Source organism: Siniperca chuatsi, linkage group LG9 (genome assembly GCF_020085105.1).
Source record: "Siniperca chuatsi isolate FFG_IHB_CAS linkage group LG9, ASM2008510v1, whole genome shotgun sequence".
In the NCBI taxonomy this organism is placed as follows: domain Eukaryota; kingdom Metazoa; phylum Chordata; class Actinopteri; order Centrarchiformes; family Sinipercidae; genus Siniperca; species Siniperca chuatsi.
The window spans coordinates 27,813,655-27,838,674 of record NC_058050.1 but is presented as its reverse complement, the minus strand read 5'-3'; the positions used below and the strand labels follow the sequence as shown (position 1 = coordinate 27,838,674).

General features: G+C 38.5%; 1 protein-coding gene across 5 annotated transcripts in view; it reads left to right on the top strand.

The window, feature by feature from the left end:
• tsnare1 (T-SNARE Domain Containing 1) overlaps nt 1–25,020 on the top strand; it is a 168,551-nt gene that overhangs the window by 107,182 nt on the left and 36,349 nt on the right. For all 5 annotated transcript variants that reach the window (XM_044208680.1, XM_044208677.1, XM_044208678.1 and 2 more), the window contains 3 exons: nt 563–635; nt 8,525–8,607; nt 23,582–23,691. In XM_044208680.1, coding sequence (XP_044064615.1) covers nt 563–635; nt 8,525–8,607; nt 23,582–23,677 — 252 coding nt within the window. In that variant the 3' untranslated portion in view covers nt 23,678–23,691. The remainder of the gene's footprint in view (nt 1–562; nt 636–8,524; nt 8,608–23,581; nt 23,692–25,020) is intronic.

Here is a 25,020-nt window from a genome sequence, read left to right as displayed (position 1 = left end):
AAAATTCGGGGGGTGTGGAGTTAGAAAGAAGTGAGCTTACCAGACCTCTGTAGCCTGCTCCTTTACTGGAGGCTAGAGGCTACATTAGCCGCTATTAGCATAACACACCCAAATCTCTGACATCCCTGTAGGCGCCTGGTTTTGACAAGGAAGAAGAATGCATGGAATAAATAAGACAATATCTCTGGCTCTGCTGCATCGATTTTGATCCTTTTTTAAATCTGTCCATTGTGAGTCCAACAATGTTATAGACGTGCGATGCTAAGTTGGTGGAGGACTCTTTTAAGTAGCTAATTAGCCTAATTACCTGTCAATCACACATCAAAGGTGACACCCAGGGAAGAGCAGTATTCCATATTTGGATATATGACGAAGCCCAGGAACTAAAGATAAGACTAAGCATGATAGCAATTAATAGTTATTGAGAGAGTTCATGGCAAGACCATTAACATAATTAACAAGTCATGGTTTTGAGTTTCCTCTATCTGTAATGTGTCCTTAGCCAGTCAGTGCCATTGAATAGTAGTGTAATATATTAGTATATACTGTGTTTTCTCCATAGAGAGACATGCTGGACGTCAGTCAAATCATGAAGGACCTGGCCAGTATGGTCCATGAACAAGGAGACGCCATAGGTAAGATATTGTGTGTGTGGTTAGTGTGTGTGTGTGTGTGTGTGTGTGTTGAATATTGTTTACATTGTTGTCCCTGATTCAATTAGAAAAGATTTGTGGTTTTAAATTGTTGTACTTGATTAATAACATGAGCTTGGAAATTCTGCTGGGCAAAACAAACCTTTTAACCTCCACCTCGCTGCCAAGCTGTTAACATTCTTTGATGAGAAGTAAAATGCTCTGGGTTTACACAAACAGTGGCCTGTTAGAGAAAATCCATTTAGACACCCTGATATCTGTAAACGGCTCTCCGCACCCTGCAGTGATTTAAATTTGACAAAACAGAATGAAACTTAGCACACAGATATAGGGCAGATATAGAGGCTTTGCTGCTGGGTCATACATCTGCCATCAGCTATGTCTGGTTTCATCATGAACATTCAGTAGAGAACTGGCTGTTACTTAATAATGTCAAACAACCACGTAGACAAAGACACATACCTGAAAAATATTGTTGTGATGGGATTGTAGTTCAATTCTGAGTAGAAGTGAAAGGTCTGATAAGGGAGATGACTTTCCAAATTGAGGTGATTGTCTTTAGCTGTAGTCGGTGCTGAAAAACACTGAGCTGTGGCTGGAGGAGAGTCAGTTAATTTACAGTTTGTTTTTAGGCTTATTTAGCCAAATAAATAACTGCGAGGCTCATTTAACCGTTTAACCTTTAGTGTTCCCAATGATTCCACTAAAGGATAAGGCTTATTCTATATAGTTCTTATTGTCAACAAATCTCACAATAAACAAAACAATGCGTTAGTCCGTCTCTCAATACTTGTCTGACCCTGACCCTGTCTGTGGCACCCAGCCCCGAGCCCGCTGGTTCCTACTGAAGATGCAAATCTTTAAAAACAACATGTGGGCACAAGTTTTTAGCAAACTTTACTCAAACAGTAGGAAACAGTGCATTTGTTGGGGATTATTTTCAGCCGTGGATAGAGGAATATGATATATCCATCATTCATTGTTGCTTTTGGTCTTTTTGTGTGATTTGTTGACTATAAGAAAAAAAAATACAGTATCAACAGACCTATCAATTAAATTTAAAGACCCTCTACCCTAAATGTTGTTGTAGCTACTAATAGCACCCCCCAAATCCCAAAATGCCAACTGTGAACTTTAAATAAAGACAATACATTGTTTCCATATTGCATGATAATGTCACATAGTCCGTATTCACCGAAGCATTCCACAATTTATATTGAATCTAATTAAACCCTACATGTCACATTTTTTTTATGACTGCACCTTTAAATCAGGAGTCTTTCTGCATCACTTTATTTATTCAACATGCCTTTGTAATAACCCACCACTAGGACACTGGAGTTTAAGAGGTTAGCAAAGCACCTGTGTTAACATGTAATAACTGGCAATTACTACGCTAATACTAATTATCATACTGGCTTTGACAAGATGTGTTTTCTACATCAAGCCCTCGACCTATGTTGTAAACACAAGGCTCATTTTTAGTATTATGATTCCCAAGTGGTCTTTAAGTTAATATCATGTATCATGTCCTAGTCCCTAAAGAAAAATAAATAAATAAATATATATATATTTGGCTGACCTGTGAAGATGCGCAATATTAGTCATAGACCTGTGTGTGTCAACAGTCAAAGACTGTTGCAGGCAAAAGGTAGGGCACAAAACATAAAACAGGGAGAGCTGGGTTTAACAAACACTGTGGATTAATTGTGTAGTTACAAATGCTTTATGCACATTTCAGCTAGATTGTACAGATCTGTGTGTTTGTGATGAGGTTTTTTGGAAGAAAAAGGAAGCAATAACTTTTGCTAATTGCTGCCTTTTTGTTGTCGAGTGTCCTTTTGTCTGCTGCCTTCGATCAGGCTAATGTAGACGCCCTTTAAATACCCTTTAGAGTCAGGCTGACTCAGACTGCTTTACCCAAATTTTACAAGAATGGAATACCTATTGTCTTTTCCAGTTTTCTTTTTCTCCAATGCACTATTCTTAATTAGGATGATCTGGAGCAATTAATGGTGCACATAATGGAGAAATGGTATTTTGTTTTTCCAAAGTGCTTTTTTTTTTGAGTTTATCAGTTTAGGTGTTTTTCATCAGCCGTTAAAAGTAAAACACTGATAACGGAGAAATGCAACCTGCTTGAAAGTTTTACCCACAGAGAGAAGTACATAAGCACTTCCAACATTATGATCCAGTGTGAATTTACATTTTTAGTTCACATTTTTACAAATAACAAATATAACATATTATATCAAAATACATGGTCCTGAGAATCATTGGTAAGTGAATTCAACATTCCAGTCATTTTTAGCACAACATCTTATTTACATCACAACACATATTTCAATTAAAATTGTAAATAAAAATGATAAATGTCAAATAACAGTTTTTGCAAACAAAAGGAACGTATAGTTAAAGGTGCCCTGTGGAGTTTTCTTGTAAATAAACACATCATGTTTACATTGAGTGTTAATCACCAAAACACATTGAATGAATCCTTTTCTTAAAACCTGCATTGTTTGCATCCATGTTTACTAGCTTGCAGTCCTCTTCTTTCCAAGCCTTTGGTGGTGCATAGCTGTGTTTCTTGTCGCGTTACCGCTACCTGTTGATCAGGTAGGAGTGTGACACCATTGGCAGGACTGTGGATCGCATCTCCCGTATGCACAGGTCCTTCTGCAGAAGAACAAACAAAACGGGGACCAACTCATAGAGAACAGCTCCATATCGCTACTGGAGGTCAAAAACTCCACAAGTTAACTTCAAAGAGGTCAAAACATACCAATGAAAAATGTGCACTAAAATATACTGACAACAGTCAGTAAAAGACAGTCAAAAGACTTAAAACTAAAACTCTATGCTGTGTTCCATTAAAACAAATAATATTTCAAATAAAGGCCGGTATTCAAATAATGGTCGAGTCTCCAATAGTAGGTCCCTAATAAATTAAGTAAACTAAACACTTTGAGGAAGTGAGGAATAACCTGTGCCCCAGCAGTTCACATGATAAATTCAGTATAGTGTACATTTCCACAACACTAATTCCACCAGTACAACAACAGAGTCATGTCATATTGTTTTTTAATTCACTAATTAATCAAAATTGCATTTACTTTACTATTTGTTTTATCTCTGTTAAACTACCATCTGTGAAACATAATTCCTGAAAATGTTTCACATTTAAAGCCTACATACCAAATGATTGGAAGAAAATAGTGAATGAACAGTATTTCTGTTCGAGAACAGAAACAGTGGTGGGTATGACATGGATCTTTATTGTACTGACAGAATTTGGGCTTAAATTGAACAGTGCTTAGGTTGCGTGAACAGCAAATTAAAACAGGAGAAATATCTACTAAAATATGATGAAATATATTAGTATACATATATATATGTATATATATATATATATATATATATATATGTATATGTGTATATATATATATATATATATATGTATATAACAGTGACAATTTGAAATAAAGGCATGTCTGTAATATAAGTCTATTTAATAAAGGCCTGGTTCTCTCTGCAGTTGAGGTAAATACATGTCCGTACATGCCCTCGTACAGAAGAAAACGGAAATTAGTTACAAAACAGCAGAAGTTTCCAGGAAACTCTAAAAGTGGTGAACACGCCCTGGACACGATATTTGTTTTAACATTCTGATTGCATGATTCAGATATTATTGCTGATATTTGCTATATCAGCCTTTTGCTGATTACTAGCATATCAATTCAAATAATGTTACAATAATATCTGAATCATGCAATCAGAATATTAAAACTGAAAAAAAGTACATTAGCTCAGTTCCATTAAGTGAATTAAACTGTTTTGTAACTCATTTCTGTTGTGTTCTGTGCAACTTGCAGTTTCTGTTTTCTGTATTTTGTTGTGTTGTTCTTATTTGGTTTGGTCTATTTGCAGCGTGTTTTTCCTAATGCTGTGTATGTGTTGTCAAATTAATGAAGATCCTTTCTTTTTTTGCTTTTGTTTGGTCTAATTGCAATTCAATTTCAATTTATTTATTTAAATAGCGCCAATTCATAACAGAAGTTATCTCATTGGGTCTAGACCGTACTCTTTATAGCATTAATTTCAGAGACCCAACAAATCCCACATTGCATGTTGTTTCTTAGGTTGCAGTGCATTGAGCTCTCAGGATCACCTCAACAAACTGAGCCTTTTGAGCATACCTTAACTTTTAGCTTGAAACTTAACATACAGAATCAAGGAAGCATTAAATTAAAGATTCAGGGAACTACAACTACTTGCGAGAGGATCATTACCCGTTACCTATGTTTTGCACTTCATCACATTCCGCATGTCACTTCCTCAGTCAGATATAGAATAAATCGAACACTTCCTTCCATCACATTTAGGCGTCTTGGTTCTATCTTCTGTTTGTGAATTATGCTACAGCTCGTGCATGTTCAGCATAATCGGACATGCATGAACCTTTTCAGCCATTTTGTCAATTGTATGTAAAAGACAGTTGATATGGTACTGTGGACATGGAAGGTAGAGGAACACAGTGTGCTCCCACCCAAATAAGCGAACGGAGAGATAGAAGAGGACTCTGTGGAAGACTGTAGCGTTCACAGCATTATACCACAGCAGAAGTTCAATCTGATCATTACAGAGCCATGCAATAATGGACCTCTCCCCATTAAAAAGAGATGCTCTGAATTTGCCTTGGGCCTTTTTTGAACAAGGCTTTCTTGGTGTAGTGGCGGATATGAATAATATGTGATTGTGCTGTGGAGGCATTTGTAGCAAAAGCAGCAGGTAATACAAAGAAATGAATAGGCTCAAGAAGGAAGGATTAGTGCTTTTATGGCCTATTCATGCTAGCTAAGGACACACTATATTAAAGCCTGTGAGTCGAGATACACAATCAACAAGGTTGGTTCAGCAGGCAGACACAAACTCCGGCACACCACACAAAAGGGGTGTTAAAAAAACATATTCATTTGTACACATCAAAAGAGTACATTCTTTTTGTTTTTCAGAGTGATTAAAACATTCTTGGATTGGACATGCTGGGGACTTGTTTCTATTGGATAGTATAATGTACTACAGATCTGTGTTTATTTGGTGTTTTGGTATTCGGAATGTTTGAATGAATTTTACCAAAATGTGGCACTAGAAATCTCATAGGGTCCTAAAAGGGTTTCTCCCCTTTGAATGAATACAATTATGAGTGTGAGAAATCTTTGGCACTACATAGACAGTTTGGCCTGAAGGTGGCACAGGAGTAAAGACCATGAATGTTCTCAGTAAGTGTTATTGAAAATTTATATTTGATTTATACTGTATATGTGTACAAATGCAAATTTGTCCTGATGGGGGAGATATAAAGTCAGGGCATCACCACATTAAGAATCATCTTCTGGGGACCATGAATATCCACAGAAACTTGCAGTGGTATAGTTGAGATATCTTCTTCTGACCCAACAGCCAATTTAAAACATGGTATAAAATATTTTTTGTTAATTAAAGCTTCATTTAAAACCCAGTTTATCATAGAATAGGTGTGCTGGATCATGCTGTGTTTAATAGCTGCTAATGTTCCATAAGTCTACAGCCACACTAGCAGATTTATGAGGCTTTACTGAAGCACAGCGGTGCTTTAACACTAAATGCTAAATGCTTAAACATAGAAATATTCATTGGTGATCAAAATGTCATAATTGTAATGTGCATAATAGAGACAAGACTCAAATTTAAAGTTCAATATCAATCAATCAATCATGAAAAAAGAATAGCTCCTGACCAGAGAGGCAGAAAAAGAATGAATTAGTCAGTCAAGGAGTCAACCTCATCAGTATCTTTAGCTGGTGAGTCTAAACATGTATCCATCTGCCTTCTCCAACTCACAAAAGTAAGAGTCAGAGCAAGTGTATTTAGTCAATCAGCACAATTCATTCACCCAACCTCCTGTTCCTGTTGAGTCCAAAAGTTAATTCCCCGTCAAGCTCAAATGGTGTAGTTATTATTAGAGGCCATCACAACATGAAACAGTGAGAAGTCTTTACCCACATTTACCCACCAAACAATCAATAGCACTCTCACTGTTATCGGCCAGTTGTAAATATATGTGAGTAATTTTGTGGTGATACCAAATATTTTGGACCATCCAGTTCATTAAACATGTTCTGTCTCATCCCATTAACTTCTGAGTATTGACAGCCTTTATAGGAGACCCTGCTGTTTTAACAGTGTTAACTATTAGACCAGTAGTCCTTCCAAACACTGAGGGCCGATGGGCTGTCAAGGCTGTGTGTGCAGGGTAACAATGAACAGTGCTTCCATTAAACTCAGGATGTTTCAGCACGTTGGGACAGACAAAGATTAGAGAAGAGCACATTTAGTGTTCTATTTTTCATGAATAAGGACAGAGTGGATACTGTATGCAGTTTTTTTTCCCAAATTTCTTTCCCTAAAGTAGTTAGGTGAAAAATCTTGATGAAAAATGAAGTATTTGATGAAAAATGGGGATGCGTGTCATCTATTTTTTCCCCCCAAATTGGGAAAGCTTGACCTTGTAATCCTTTTTCAAATATTGACTGGATATTAATACAAGTATTAAATGTAAAGATAGCAAAAGAATGTTCAGGTATGAGGTTAATATGTCTGGTGTTTTTGCTGATGTCCCTTTTGAGTTAATTACTGGGTACAAATATCAAGTCAAGGGCTACCACTTAAAATGGTAACATTCTGCACCCTGCCGGTCTGCATCTTGCAAGCTCTATTTGGATACAAGATTGAATTCTAGAAACCATTTACTGAGAACAGACCTAGCCAAACCCGATGCATCTGATATCGATCAGCCAACTATGGAGTGATCAGACGACAATGTGACTTGCCATTGCTTGAAACTTAAAGAAAATGTTCACCATTTTGGGAAATATGCTTATCCATGTTTTTTTATTTATTTTTTCGAGAGTGATATGAGAAGATCAGTATCAATAACATGTTTGTGTGTTAGGTAGAGAGCTTTAGTCAGGACATGTTTAGCCTAGCTTAGCATAAAGACTGGAAGCAGGGGGAAACAGCTACCCTGTGCCCAGCTACATTGTGTCTACCAACACCTCTAATGCTCATTGATTAGCACATTGTATTTTGGTTGTTGAACCTGTACATAAAGAGAAATGTAAAAACAATTTTAGGAGTTTTGTGCTGGAACAATTTCTTGGCAAACATCATCTGGATGCAGTTGCAAATTTGGTTCCATTGTGTCTGGACAAAGACCACCTGTGCTCACCAATAGCATGTGTCAACCAGCACTATAGCCAGAGATGCTGCATAGAAGTTCTGGGCAGATAGTTTGTCAAGAAATGGTAACAGCAGTTATCTTGGGCTTGGGGGCATAGAGTTTGAAAGACGTGGGTGGTTATTTGGCAGGAAGTGTCTAATGAAAGACAAAATCGAGTTGCATTATGAGAAGTGTAGTATTTTTCAAGCTTGACTAACACTAGGGACTAAAAGTCAAGATATCTCTGCCATTGCTGCTTCAATGTGACCATTTTTCTATACACCACTTTTTTTCTATACCATTGGGGTACCTCATTAAAAAGAATTTTGGATCAACATTATTTTTTTTTATTAAGTAAATTTTACCAAACTTTTACTCTAACCTTAGCTACAATAATTAATTAAAATCTTAACCTAATAAACTGAACCAACACTGAAAACAATTTTGGTACTAATTTTGTAATGTGTGGTATAAAAATTGTGGGTTTCACAGTTTAAGCATGAAGTGGAATCAATGGCTGTGATAACATGTTGTGGTGCCAACTGACCACATTGTTTTAATTTATTAGAATGAAAGTGACCCATTAACAATCATCTACTCTTCGTTTCCTCAGACAGCATTGAAGATTACATTCAGACTGCATCATCTAACGTGGAATCAGCCAATCAGGAGCTTGCGAAGGCCAACCAGTACCAGGTACAGTGAACGACCACGCACTACAGTGTGTTCCATGCTTTGATTCACTTTGTTCTGTTTTAATTTTGTCTACTTGACTGAGCTTTTTCATTGCAATACAATCACAAGAAGCTTAGCTTGATCAGCCATGCAAACAGGGACTTTGCTAACTAGATTACACAGTTTAATAACAGAGATTATGTAATTTCATGTCATACTTTACTAGCTTTTGCCTTCAGTTAAAATAATTGTGTTTAGAGACAGAAAACATAAAATGCTTGCCTGGAGTCTTATAAAAACACAAAACCACATATATAATTCCAATTCCATGAGTAAGTCTTACTTCTACTGAGATATTGGTTATATATTTGCAGTTTTATCCTACAAGTTAATTGACTTAGAGAGGAAAATACAACTGCAGCCAGAAATTAAATAGAAAACGTTTTTTTTTTCTCCCTATGGTTTTTGGGGTGGCTAGAATTTCCACTTCACAGCACATATTGAAGAGACGTTTTATGAGATGCCCAAGGGTCTGCTTTCGCTCTTTCTTTTCAAGGAAATATATGTCTCTTCTGCTATTCCGTTAAGGACTATCTCAGTAGGCCAGAGCTCAGAGTGGCTCTGTGCTGTATTGGCCCCTGGCTATGGTAAATAATGTATTGACTTAAGTATCACTGGGTTAATAAAGGATATACCTTTTTTTACATGAGTTACATAGCTTCAAAGCTGGATCTGAACTCTCTACCTGCAATGCCGTTTAACAGCCATGGAAAATATATTTTTGTGATTTTTGACATTAAGACTATCAGTGACATCTGTCTATTAAATAAAATACCAGCAAAGGGTAGAAATTCATATTTAAAGTGTATAACATTAAGGACGATCTATTGGCAGAAATGGAATATAATATTCATACGTATGTTTTCATTAGTGTATAATCACCTGAAAATAAGAATCATTGTGCTTTCGTTTCCTTAAAATAAGCTGTTTTTATCTACAGAGGGAGCGGGTCCCCTTCCACGGAGGTCGTTGCACCGCCATGTTTCTACAGTAGCCCAGAACGGACAAACCAACCTTTCATGTTTTTCATGAGTTTCGTGGCCACCGTAGTTTCTCCTACACGCTTAGAACGGGAGGGTGAGGCGAGCGGTATTCAAATGGTTGCAAACTGCAATTTCAACGCTAGATGCCACTAAATCCTACATACTTGACCTTTAAACAGTTCTGGAAACCATTTTAATCTGATACCAAAATTATACTTTCGTTGAATCATATTTTAGCCAGGGAGCCATGGACTTTTCTGTAGTTGCATGGATTTTCAACATCATATCAGCAGCTATTCCATATGAAAACGATTACTGGGCAGTTTCCAGTGTCTGTCATGACTGTAGTGGTTTCTGTCTGTCCCCCAATGCTGCTACTCTTCTAGTGTGCGAACAAATGAGCAAATGGCAACAGCTTTCCCATTAATTGTCATTTCATTATCTCAAGAAGAGCTGAGCCGTGACTGAGCTCACACTGAGCAATTTAGCTCTCTGCCAATCCATACAGCCGCTGTCTTTACAGAGGCAGAGCAGCTGAATGGAAGAAAAACAACAAAAGAGAAGACAGACAGATAGACAGACAGGTGGGCACAAAGTCAGTCAAACAGACAGACAGCACGATGAACTTGGAGAGAGGCAAGTCCAGATTCTACACAGTCCCATGTTGACATCAAACGTGATCACTCCTTCCTGTGCCGAACACTGTAAAGTTACACATTTTATAGCTGTTACATACATGTATAGAACAACTGATGATACCAAAATTGTTCCAACACCCTATTGAAGCTACAGTGTGTGAAAGGGAAACAGATGTTTTGCCTGCTGTCAGTGCTTTCATACCAACTGACATTTCAATTGCTTACAGTGAATGCATTTGAACTGTCTCCAGCACTTCTACTTCAACCTTTCGACTGCTTTGAGCAGTTACACATCAACTGACATTTCAATACCTTTCATCTCTTACTCTTTAACTAACATTTTAGTGGCTTTCAGTGCTTGCCCTTCAACTGACATTAACACTGTTTTCATTGCTGTACTTCCACTGAAACTGCTTTCACCCGTTACTAATCAACTGTTTGCCTCTTTTACTTCATACTGTTAACTGAGTGCTTTCAGCGCTTACACTTAAAGTGATATTTCTGCTGTCAGCATCTGCACATCAGCTGACATCTCAGTAGATTTTTGCTATTCAACTGACAATTCACCTAACAGCTGTTACACTGTCATTGATATTTCTGTTGCTGTCAGAGCTTACATAGCAAGGGACGCTTCAACTGCTTACAGTGCACACATTTGAACTGAATAGCAACTGCCACTTCAACACTTGAACTGTCTCCATCACTTCCACTTCAACTGACAAGTAAACGTCTTTCAGTGGTTACATGTCAACTGACATTTCAGCTGCTTTCATTTCTTACTTTTTAACTGATATTTTACAGCTTTCAGCACTCACTCTTCACCTGACACTGTTTTGAGTGCTTTCACTTCTACTGACACCTTACTGCTGTCATTACTGTATGTCAACTGAAAAATCTCTTGCTCTTCAACTGACAGTCGAACTACTTTTGGGGCTTCCACTTCAACTTCAAATTTCATGTGCTTTCATCACATACGCTGTAACTGAAACTGAAACTGCTTTTATCTTTTATATGTCACTTGACATTTCAAATGCTCTCATTATTTTTCAACTGACATTTTAACTGCTTCCAATTCCTGTACGTCAACAGACACTGAACTAACTGAATTTTAGTGTTCAACGGATAGTTCAAATATTTTGAGCTCTAAAATTTCAATTGCCATTTCTATTTTTGTCAATATTTAGATAGCAAAGTGACACTTCACTGCTTGAAGTGCATACACTTCAACTGATATTCCAACTGCTTTTATCATTTACAACTGCTCATTCATCTGATTTCAGTGATTCCACTTCAGCTCCATTCAATGCTTACACTCACACTTCAACCCTTGTGTGCTTTAGGTATAACTGTATCTCTCGTACACTATTTCATAATCAAAGAATTAACATTAAGACATTTTAACCTGTGTACAACTGCAATTTTCAGCACACTTGAATTTTCTTCAAGAAATGTAATGTTTTCTAGTCTTTTTCCTAAAATTCAGCCTGCCAGCCGTATTTGTGAACGCCACTAGAATTTAAATCAACGTTCTGTGGGTGTGAACGATGCCCGTCTGCAAGGCCTACAAAGCTCCCATTGCTGAGTATCATTTCAGCAAAACAGATTTTAACAAACTTTTTTTTTTCAGTGTTGCACATAAACTGCAAACAAATGTTCATAAAAAGGCCTTCAGTGTTGTGTTTTGATTGTGAGATCAGAAATACAGACTCTCTCTGATGCTGTCATGACCAGACAAAATGATTCAGACCTGAGGGCATGTTGATTTTAAGTCAGGGCCAAACTGGAACTAAAGTAGACTAGATGTGTAGACCCGAGATCTGGTTCAGGTTCACTCAGGTGTCAGTTGTTTGGGTCTTGGATCTGCCCTAAGACATCTTAATCTACTTTAATTGCCACTAGGGGCTGATGTGAACAATTTTACCAGTCGCTAGCTTGTATTTACCCAATTTGAAGTGAATGTAGTGTGAAGTTAATGGCACTATGGTGATCACATAAAAATAGAGAGAGGGAAGGGGTGAGGAAGAGCTTGAAAGAAAGAGATTGAATACTTTGCAGCAAGTCTAAGCACTGAAGTAGCCTTGAACACTCCTTGATGCTGGTCTACATGCACCACTGCACATCTCCACCAATGGTCAATTAAGAGTGGATGTCATTTTCTTCTCGTGCCCTGCCTTGTCTACTCACTTTACATTGAAAATAAATTGAATCTATAATCCATTATACGGAGGCAGATTACTTTCTCCGCTGCAAGTTTCTCTAGTTGCGGTGATGTTTTATCACCTCATCTGTGTTCAGTGGACCACAATGAACTCTGATTGTTGATTGCTACACAAGATGGTTTATAATTACCAATAAAACACAGATATTCTAGCAATTCAGTGAGCAAAAGCTGTAGCCATTTCACACATAGAAATAACTGTAGTTATTATTGATTTGATCTGATGTCATTGTTGAGACTTTAAAGTTCATCCATCTTCCAAACTGAAATTGATCTGCTAGTGAGCAACATAATCCTTCTGAGTCTCAAAAAAATCTATATAACACAGTTTTCCTCTGGCTTAACTGAGGATAATATAAAGCACTGGCTATTGCCATTATGAAAGGAACAAAGGAAGAAGGAGGGGAAGGAAAAGAAGACAAAAAGGAAGGCTTGTAAATGAATGGGTAGACGGTTGAATGGACCCATCCACATGCAGGCACATACAAATTGTTGCCCTTTTGACAAATAAGATAATGAAAAAGAATAACCTAATCACAGTGTTAAAGCTCTGACTGATCACTGCACTTGGACTGGAGAGAGGGGCTAACGCTGACAGATTTGAGGGAAACTGACTAACTGTTCATTCACCCTTCCCCCAGTCCCTCTGGATTCTTTACTTTTGAAGGATATGGAGTGGAAATAACAATGTTTGAAGTTAACCAGGTTGATGTCAGTGACACTCCTCTGACTCTGTCCCCATCAGCCACAGCTGGCCTGAGCATGTTGAAGAGGAAAGAGTAAACCTGACTTAAATAAAACACAGATACGTTTCTTAGATATTTCTTAATACTGCTTTTTAGTTTGATTAAAAACAGTATTAAATGTCAAAAGGCCCACCAGCTGCTGTGGTGTTCAATACACCCAGTAACCCAAAAGAGTTGGATGGGACAATCAATATATAATTTTGGTTTCTACCATTAGGGGAAATTCAAATAAATATTAATATAATTTAAATAAAAATATACATTTACATATACAATATACAAATATACATACCTGTAAATGTATTGAGTTGGGGTATATTATTGCTTATGATTTCAAGTTTTCATTTGTAAGAGGGAAGAATGCATAGTCTTGCTAAAGGTTTCCATTTGGGCAGAGTCGGGGGTTAGGTGTGGCATTAGAAAGTTCTGGATACTGTAACCTACTTTGTCTTTTCAAGGAAAATGATTCCTAAATAGCAGAAGTATTGCATACAATTGTACAGTTCCTTAAAACAATGAGCTGGTTAATTTATTTTCAGGGCATGGTCTCCACGGTGCAGTTTTAGGGAAGAAAAATATGAACAAAAACATATTGAACTATGGTAATAGAATTGTAGCATGTATGCTACTTGATGCCCCAAACAAATATCTACTACACAACAAAGCAGTGTTTAAACAACCACAGTGCATCTCACTTGATGACAGTGTGGATGTGTTTGTGTGCTACCTTGTTGATGAAGGATGTGTGTTGCTGTTTATTCATGGCACATTCATCACTTTTGACTATAGCCTGTTAGCCTGTAGTCTGTTTGTGTACTGCTGCCATATGTTGATTATATATATATGATTTTGTACTCAACAACCTAGTCAACTTCTCACCAGTACTGTAAAGCATTGTCATTTTGGCATGAGAGATCAAAATTCTAACATTTTGATACTTTATATTAATAACCTTTGACATTGTCATACATGTGAATGTCTACTTTCTGTCACTGATTGCTGTGGGACAGCAGTGAAAAAGTAGTCAGATGATCAAAGCCTTTCCACTTGTTGTTTTAAATATGTCTGGTAGGCCTGGAAAGCCCCTCCATTAAACACAAAGTTATGCACCTTGTTTCCAGTTTGGAATTAGAAAAGAACAAAAACTGGGTGTTTACAGTGAGCACTGTTGACAAAGTGCCACCTACAGAAACTTGATTAATGGAAAAACCCAATCAGAAATCCCAAGAAAAAAGTAATCACAGAAGCAGTCCTGCTGTTTGATTGACAAGTGATCTGTGGAAAGTGCAGTGCAAGAACAGAAATGAGGTCTGAGCGACAAAGTTTGAGGACAAACACAAAGAACACAACAGCAATGATTACTTAGCAGTAATATTTGAGGCAAACTAGAAGACAGAACATGTATGTGAAAGGTTGTGTTTGCCATCCTTTATGATGTACACATGCTGTACAACACTATTTTCATGTTGGTATGCATGTATGTGTCTCAACTGAGTTACAATATGTGGATCACACTCCACCTTGCCTCCCTCCAAATAAGCTTATTTTTACCTCAAACCCTGACTCTGGGAGCAAATGTCTGTGATAGCAGAATTGCAAAGCCAGGTTACACCACACTGCTCGTGATTCACTGCGTTTGACTCCCACGCAAGCACGCAAGCACGCACGCACGCACTCACACACACACATACAGAGTTGTGATGTGAAAGGTACTATAAAGCGAGGCTTCCCCTGTTGAATCCAGCGTGATTGTACACACCACACTTTGCTCTGAGATTAGTTCACCTTTCTTGCTCAAGGTTAACCCTCAATAGCAGCAATGAAGATACCTTTGTGAGTCTAAAAAGCTTTAATCTGTCTTCATTGTAGTATCTAAGAGCTTGGATGAATGAATCACATCACAGTAAATGGCTTTGTTGTCTCGTTAAACAATGAGATCTGAAATAGTTGGTCAGAGGTGAGGCAGTTGTATGTGTGACTCTACAACCTCCTTTGATTTTAAAATCGCTCTGAATCACTGCCCACATTTCTGATTTGTTCAGTGATTCAAATAGGTCCAGTGATGTAGTTAATTCTACCCATTGGAGAAATAATTGACCAATCAGAGCTTTGTAGGCGGAATTAGTAATATGGACACCACTTTTTGCTACTCCATGAGTGACAGTTTAGAGGCCTGCTAAATGCGTCTTTACTTTTCCCAAAAAACCTCTGCCATAACTATGCTCCTAGGCTCTGATGCGATCTCAGGATCGATTTCATTGGCCAACTCCACGACAGTTAGTCACGTCACACAGCGCTCACGCAAATCTTGAGAATGTAAACACTGTTTGACGTCTGTTTTGCTATCAGAAAAGTTGATAATTTACCTCAGAATCAGTGCTAGCTAGTTAATTGGTAGCTAACGTCACTAATCAGAGACAGATCATCATAATCACGCTAACAACATATTTTTTTAAATGTGTCACTATAAATATAAGGCGCAGCATCTTTACTTATGTCACTATACATATGAGGCATGTTAATACAGTCAATACAGTTATAGTAATATATAGTAGCAAAATTGTCTTGAGCGGAGGCGTTTAGGTGAATCTTGAGCGTCCTGTCAGCCGCACACTGTAACTGCCATGGGGCGTGGTTGGCAGAGGTGCATTGGGAAAAGTAAAGATGCCTGCTAAACATATGTAAAACAAATATCAAGATGCTAGACACTTAGTGTATGCTATTGTGATAATAGTCCAATCAGTCCATCTTTGTCAAGATAATAATAATAAAGTAGTAAATTCAGGATTTTTTATTTAAACAGCACGAAAGATCAGCAGATCAGAGTTTCTGGTAGGATTTTTGGTGTGCTTGCTGTAGATTTCTCCACAATGCTAACAACAGTGTAGAAGTAGAGTGGCAACTCCCGTAAGAATGAGAGCACAGCAGTATGCACCCATCAGTGGTTGCAGACAGTGCGCACGAGTCCACAGACGTTTAAGGTTCTTAACATAATTCTGACATTGCAACCAGGTTTATCACTTCAAACACATCTTTCCTCACTTGTGACAAGATTGTGTACGCAAGATGGCCAGTGTAGAATCATGGCTAATGTTGCGTTGGTATGTAAGTCAGCAGGTTCTGACTTGACTGTTCTGGTATGGTGGAGCATCCGCCATGTCAGAGGTAGACAGCATGACTGGCTGGCTATTGTGCTATTTTTAACAAATGGCCAATCAATCTTTAGTAAAAGGTCAAATATGCTGATGCTGGTGTGTGTTTTTGTTCCACTGTTGACAATGGTTGTCACAGGATGCCAGGATTGGCCGTAAAGTCTGTGTTTATTTGCTGCTCCTCTTAAATATCATAATCAGGGTGACTGCATGGGACTCTGAGTTTATGTAAATTGCATATAAGCCGATTACAAGTGAGGCAGTTCTGCTGTAAACATTATTTATTTTATAGACTTCCAATTTTCCCAACCAGATGCGATAAAGGGAAAATAATATTATGGCCATTATCATTGCATTGCATTACTGTTGTATTATGAGGATATTTCTCATGTCACACAAGATAAGTGTTTTTTTCCCAGCGACACAGCAAGTTTTGTCTTCCATGTAAGGGAGGCAGAGTTGAGTTAGATAGTTGGTTTGTATGGCAGTCATATCAGCTTTAATGGTTATAATTCAGTTTTTCTGCATTCTCCCTTGGAGAAAAATGTGTTTTTAAAATGGTTTTATGTTTTTTTATAAAGTCTTAGAGGGATGAGCAAAGATGAGCAAGTCATATCTGCTCTCCTCTTTTCTCTAAGTCCTGTCTCTTGACCAGCACTGCTGACCTTCATATATCTTATATATCTACAAGTGGGATTTCTTGAACAGGACAGTTCATGATTGGGCTGGAAGAGAGGCAAAACAATGACAAGTCTTAAAGCTGTGAAAAGCAAGACTTCTATGTAAAAAAACTGACGCTGCACCAGAGAAGACCATGCTATACTTCTAAACTAGGATGCCTATATGCACCCCAAACTCCCCAAAATTAATTTTCAACTCAACTCAAAACTAAACAGCATCCTTTCATATGTTTGATCATTTTTGTCATGATCTTAAATGATTTCAGGATATTCAATATTCGAAACTGTTGGGGCTGTGCAGTCCTGCCAACAATGGCAGCACTAGTTGCTTGGTACAGCTTTAAAATATTAATGCTAAGAGAGGAAAATGAGAAATAGCAGGGGTTAGAGTTCAAACAGAGGAAGAAAACACTCATAAAATGGCTTCGTATAAGGCAGGTTGTACAAGGAAGTGATAGAGGACTCGGGGGAATCCTTTCCCATCTCCCTGACAGAGGTCACTGACGTAGTGAGTTTCACCCTAAGCTGCTGAAGGCTCGAAATTTGGTCGATCTGGTGTGGCTAACATATTTCTTTTGCATCCTGTGGAAGATGGGGACAGTCGCCATGGACAGACAGATGGGTTTGGTAGTTGCATTTACCAAGGTAACTGGAGGATGTGCTCTTGTAAAATGTATTTCTAGGTGCCAAATCTTTGATTCAGTTGGTGCACTGCAGAATCGGTCCTGATCATGGAGCAGTGGATTTCCTCTTTACCTTCACAGAAATGCTAAAGGGCCCATGGGTGTTTTGTAGACTTGAAGAAGGCTCATGATCGTGTCTCTGGAAGTTCTGGGCCTGTGCAAACATGGATTTCTAGATTATTTTTAGTGGGTGTTGGACTTCGCCAAGTTTGCCCTTTGTCACCTTTTCTATTTGTGGTTTTAATGAAGAGAATTTTGAGGTGCAGCAAAAGACAGAAGTGTCTACTTTGATGACCTCGGGCTTGCATCTCTGCTTTTTGCTGGTGATGTGGCTCTGCTGGCTTTGTCAGCCTGTGACCTCCACTGTGCATTGACTTCGGTTGGCAAGCCAAGTGTGAAACAGCCAGGATGAGGGTTAGCACCTCCAAGTATGAGGCCAGTATTCTCTGTCAGAAAAAGATGAATTGTTCCCTACAGGGTGGAAGGAAGCCACTGTCCCTATTAAAGGATTATCAGGAAGTATCTCAGGGGTTTTGCTCACAAATGAGAAAACGGAGATTGATACAGCGAATGTAGTTATGTTTTACTTCTTTGGTCTGTCAATTTGAAGAGCTGGAGCTGAGCCCAATTTATTCTACCCTCACATATGGTCATAAGCTTTGGGTACTGCCTGAAAGGATAAGATCACAGCTACAAGCAGCCAGATACTGTTTCTTTGACATGATTTCTGGGCTCACCCTTAAGGACACAGGGATGAGCTCCAATAGCTCGCCAAGAGTCAGCTCATTTTTGCTGAAAGGAGCCAGTTCAGGAGATTCAGGCATCAGATCAAGATGTGTCTCAAGACACCTCCCATCCAACTGGGGAGGCGACCTTGGGGCAGACCCGGAACACTGTGAAAAGATTTGATATATCTGCTGGTCTGGGAAGGCCGCGGGATACCCCAGGAGGAGCTGGAGGACTGGGGACGCCTGTTTAGTCTGCTCCCACAGCAACCTGGAGCCGGAAAAGGAGCCAAAAAAAGATGCATGCATGTGTTTGTACATATTCAAAATAGTAATTTTCCAAAAGAAAGTCTGAATTAATGCACGTGTTCATCCACAACTGTTGTGAAAATATTAGGACTAAACAAAGAATATTAGGAATAAACAGTTGGAGGCACTAATTCTCCTGTCCGGTGACTTTAAACCAAGAAGACAGCGCAATGACATGACATCATTTAAAGAGCGTCAGTCAAACCTCAAACGATGGGAAACAATGTAGAAAGCTTGATGGAAATATAACATTTGTCTGCTCCACAAAGATCTGATGTTTTCGTCTGCTGCAATTTTTCATCTCTTCACTGGAAGCTTGAGTGACGTCTAAGTCACATGCTTCATGTTTGTCATTATTTGTCTGCTTCCATTGCTCTTTGTCACACTTTTTTATTGCTATACCAACTTTTCCACCTCAGCCAAGCGTAAGCACTTTTTTGCGTTATTTCACCTTTTTTTTCGAATTTCTGGTGTTTCAACTTCCTTTTTATGCGCATTTTCAATTTGCGCATAAAAAGGAAGTTGAAACACCAGAAATTCAGGTGGTGCGCACTTATTGCTGGGTTTCAGTAGAGAGTTCATGTCACAGTTAGCAATAAAGTTAGTACCACTGAGGAAAACTGCTTAAGAGGATTTTTCACACTGACAAGAATAAAATTCTCATTAAAACTTTTTACCATCGACATCATGATTTAAGATATTGACTACCTTTTGGAAGCCTAATTTGTAAAAATATCAGTGTGAATGTCAGTCTTGAAAAAAACATGTTGGTTATATCCCAGCTGAAATATGAACTATTCTCCTCATATTAGACATTAAAAGTGAATAAAAAAAGGTGTCAGGGAGACGCTGTCTTCTCCCTGAGGGCTTGCACCACCCATAGGCCCCGAAGTGCTGGCACTAAGGACACATTCTCTGGCAGATTAAGTCACTTGTGATAAGAGCATCCCTCCTCTATCCTCCTCTGTCTCTCCCTTTGCGAGTCTCTCTGTCCCGCCTTTCAGTCTGCCCTGCAATCTGGAAAATTCTGGTTTAAAAATACTGCAACACTTCCTTTGTTATACTAAGCCCTTTTTTGTTCCCCCTCTTCCTTATTTATTTTCTTGTTCTCCCCAAATAACTGCTGTGCCGGGATGAGCAAGCGGGAGAAACAGAAAAAGAAGGGAAAGAGTGAATGGAAGAGAGAGGGAGGGAGGAAGGTAATACAGTATATAGAGAGAGGGAGCGACTCTGCACTGTCAGAGCGAGCAGAGAGAAGGAGAGGACGGCAGAGAAAGTTTATAAGGCGTAGTTTAGGAGGAAACGCGTGAGAGAAGCTGGGGAATCTGTGGTGGCCAGCTGCAAGAGGGGAGATAGTGGAGAAAGGCTTTTAATTCTCAATCCCCACAGAGCCTTTGAAAATTACCAATCTTCTTATCACAGACGCAGGGCTGCTTATGCAAATTGTTGTGGAGTGGAACGTTTAAACGGAAAATTACTCGACAGCATTTTTTTTTCCTCCCTCTTCCCTCTCCCCCTCTCCCCCTCTCCCCCTCTCTTCCACACAGAAAGCCTGTTTTGAGTCTCAGATAAGAAGATGAATTGCTCTCTCCGTGCTTTGAAGCGCGTCAGGATTTAAAGACTCCAGCCTCAGCTCTGGTCTAACGCCGCTGCTCTCGCTGCCTTTGTAGCAGAAAACAGGCTGGAAAAAAAACAGAAAAAACGTTCAAAACAACATAGATTCTGTGCTCCAACACATCGTCACTGCCTGAGGAGACTAGGAAATATAAATATTCCTTAACCCCTACTCTTCACTCTATTTACTTTAGTATTTTTGCTTAACACAGTCAACACTTTTTTCATTTTTTTTTAGATGTGGCAAGTAATGGATGATTAAAGCTCGTGTGCTGTGTGGAAGAAATGTTTGAAGCATTTGAAATCTAAATTATACCACAGGCAATATTAAACATGAAACAGAAAATAGTGTTGAAAACCATTCAAGAGTTATAAGCACTTAAAATTAAAATAACTGACTGAATGTAAGTGACTATGCAATCGTGTGGTTTTACATGTTTCTGAGTTCTGTGTTCTGTGATCAAGCAGTTTTTGATGTATGCTTCCTTCCTCTGTTCGACTCAGTGTTCGAGGATCTCTTGACTGCCATCTTGCTTACACGTTTCATTAAAGCCGGAGTGCAGAACTTTTGTCTCCCCCTTCTGGCAGTGAGAGTAATTACACAAACACTGTCGACGCACGCTTATGATGTACGTCTACAGTGAGCTCGCCTCAGGCTCGTGTTCAGAAATAGTTACAGAAATACAGAGAAGTTTCCACAGTTCCTAGACAATAAGCCATCATTTATGTAGAGTAAATGTAATCAAAATATTTTACCAGCCTGTCCAAGAGCAGTAACGTGACATCTGTGTCTGCCCTCAGGCCCTTCTCGCAGCGCTCCAACAAGTTAAAGCTAAAGCTACACCAATGGTTATCTGTGTTTGTCCTCGCTGTCGATCGCTTTCGTTTTTTGACTGTGATCCCTCCTCTGAACGCCGAGTTTCTTTTTTATCTGCAGCTTCAGGAACTTTTCTTGAAGCTTCTTAGGTTTTCCTCCTAGCTGCTGCAGCCTACTGTATCGCTACAGTTACTCCAGAGCCATGTAGAGAGAGAGTTGCATCATCTCTTGACTCCTGGGCTTATTGGCATGACTGCATACAAAACAACATTGCCAAAGCATATTAACACAAACTATACAATCATAATAAACACATTAAACAATGCTCAATAATAACATTCTCTCCAGTGGACCTTTTTTTTTTACATCAGTGGCGGATCGCAGAGCTCTCTACATGGCTCTGGGTTGCTCCCCGCTTCCGCTCTGGCAAACTAAATCAAATCAACTCAAAACTGAACCACTCATTGGTGGTTGGCATAAAACGCATCGTTACCGGTGCGCCAGCATGGATGGCGCCACAGACAACAGATTTTAAAATTCCCTATACTGCAAAATACAGAGAGATTTACCTGGCGGTGATAGGCTTAATCAGCAAGAGTGAACTTGTTTGGCAAGGGCTTGAATGTAACAGACGTTCATTTCCACACTCTAGCTTTAACAAAACAACAAATGAAAACCACTTCAACGAAAAGGTATGAAGGTAACATGAGTTCTAAACAAATTTAAACAAAAACTAGAAATTACTAGACCAAAAAGCAAATGATATCAGCATCCATTGCATATACATTTGAATTTTGACAAGTACAATGTACAACTTGTAACAACATTTTTTACATGTACATATGCATCTCATAAAGTCAAATTCTGATTCTGATATACTTACCTATATTCCGTAAAAACCATGTGCAATATACAACTTATAAAGTTGTTCTTTTCTGATTCTCTCATAGTTAATTGTCTCCCTAGGGAAACTGCTTTTAGGTACATCACACTGTATATTGGCTCTGATTGTTAGAAACAATACAAAAGTGTACAACTTAATTAAAAACATGTACAGTATAAAAGCTGCCATGTAAAAAATTATTTACAACTTGTTCAAATAAAAAAAAGTGCATTGTACACTGTAAATTCAAAAACAATTATGAACAGCTTACAAAGCAAAGAATGATGTGCATGTACAATGTATAACTTGTAAAGTAAAACACAGGTACAGTATACAACTTTCTGACAAACTACTGCTCCTAAGACATGTACAATATTCTGACAAACATAATTCCAAAAGCCTGTAAATTAATACAAAAGCAAAAAACATGCACACTGTACAACATGTCAAGTAAATACATTGCAATTGCAACAATCCAAACAGTCTCTCTCTGTGTCTTGAGAAATGCAGTCGTGGGAGACTCACTCATGGATTATGAAAACAGCTGTCACTCCCATTTGCTAAAAGCATTTTAAGACTAAAACTCGCTCATATTCTCACATTCGTGGTGTGTTTTTGAAAATCACCTCTCTAAAGATTAGATTAATGAGTGCGTTTTACACTCAAAGAGGATCAAAAGCTTTGTAATGAGGCGATAAACCTGCAGAAGTCACCATTGTATCTGTTTTTCTTTGGGTTTTTTTTTTTATTTTAACTTTTTAAGTTAAGCAATGACACAAGCACTAAACAAGATAATTAAGTGGGAGCCCTACATGGTCCGAATAAATATGTTCAGTAGAAGAAAAATATTTCATTTGGGTGATTTACATTACATTGTCTGTTGCCTCCCTTCTCCTCCACCTCTCTCTCCACCTCACAGACAAGATCCATCACAGAGCACTTTGACAGAGGAAGTAGGCCACTACTGGACTTTTTTTGACAGCCATCCCAGTCAGCCATTCTGCTGCATTTTACTTGTATTTGTCAGCGTGACCTTGATACTGTAGTTCCTTTTCAATTGTGTTAATCTCATCGGGTTGAAATGCCACTTTCCTTGATGTCTGCTTTTTTTTTTTGTCTGTGCAAATTGTGAGTGCCTGTAAAGGGCATTTGGGACTTGGGGTGTTGTGGCCATGTGGTATTTAAACTGGAACTTGACACTTAAAGGGCTGCTAATGCACTATATCAATATGTATGCAAAAATGTTGGGTTAGAGGTGAATATTTCAGCTCTCATGAACTGGTTAAATCACTGCTGTCTTATATAAACCGCCAGAGTGGACACAAATTTGTGTATTTAATGGCAAACCAGTTATGCAAAGATTTAAAGCACCATCATTATTTTCCTTCTTGATAACTTGCCTTGGCTTACACAGTAAACAGTGTGTAGGGTAGGGTACTGTCTAATGCTTGGACGTTTCCAACCTACCGAATCCTTTCTTCCCACAGAGGCAGCTTAGGAAGAGGAAGTGCTACCTCCTGGTGGCCGGAGCCATCGTCCTCACCATCCTCATCATCATCATTGCCGTTTCAGCAAGAAAATGAGACCGGCCACTGTGGTAAGATCCATCATCCACAATACAACACTGCACTTCCAGTTCATTATTGTTTTTAATAATACCAGTGCTAGGATTAAACAAATATTGTAGGCAATCTATAGAGCTGATGTTTTTTTTAATAAGTTGGGATATCAGCCAGGCAGTGTCATCCAACTGTAATGTCACAGCAGGGTAGTGACATTTTTCCAATGTGCCCTTAATTTAAAACTGCATTCTAAACAATAAACACACACACACATTGTCTGACACTTTGGATCCCAGTTTAATAGCGAGGACACACATCATGATTGTTGAAGTGATTATAAATATAATGACGACTGGTCAAGTTGGGCCAGGTCTGCTCCAGTCTGGGTCAGTTGGTGTGCACAGTTGGGAGATAAAATCATACAGTGTGTGGTGTAGGGCTGCAACTAATGATTATTTTCACTATCAATGAATCTTTTTTTTTGATTACTCAATTTATTGTTTAGTCTATAAATCAAAAGAAAATAGTGAAAAGTTCTCATCACAGTTTCCTAGAGTCAGACGTTGTCAGATGTCTGTTTCCCAAAACCCTTAAATATTTAGTTTACTAGGATATAAAACAGAGAAAAGCCTCACATTTGCTGCAGTCAGAGAATCTTCCACATTTTTGCTTCATAATTAACTTAAACAATTATGTTGCCAAATTATTTGCTGTCAACTGACTAATTGATTGTTTCAGCTCTACTGTGGTGTTTTAATTGTTAAATCTTTTGATCCAGTAGATGCCCAGCGTTCATTATGATCATTTTAAACATGTTTGATACTTACAACTGGAATTGGGACGGTCGACATCCCGTTTGTGAGCAAATAAATTATTAAAAAAAAAACACAACTTGCCAAAAACAGTAAACAAAGGTGAACTTGTGCTATGTATCATAACTGACAGCAGCTACTGAATGTCCATTTATGTTCTCACAGGATTTCAGCGGTTGCCTAGCAACTCAAATGCTCGCGCAGTGTATTGTCTCTGTATTTACTCAGCTGTTCAGTATGCGTAACATCTTGACATTTATACTATACCGAACTTTTATATAAAGCAAAAAGCAATGTAGAAAGCATTCAAGTCGCAGGCTTGTCACTGACCATCACTTTTGCTGGTTAAAAGGACAAACATCACCTGTGCCTGACCAGATCAGCTGTAAATAATTAGCATTAATGCTGAAACTGCCAACAGGAAACTTTTGGCAGTTTTCTTGCTGAGGTGCTCTCTGCAAGCCAGTATCTCAGCCAAAGATCCATTGTGATTGAAGACAAACATCACTCTATAACCCCTCTACAACCATGAGCGGAGTGGGTGTTTTGGTA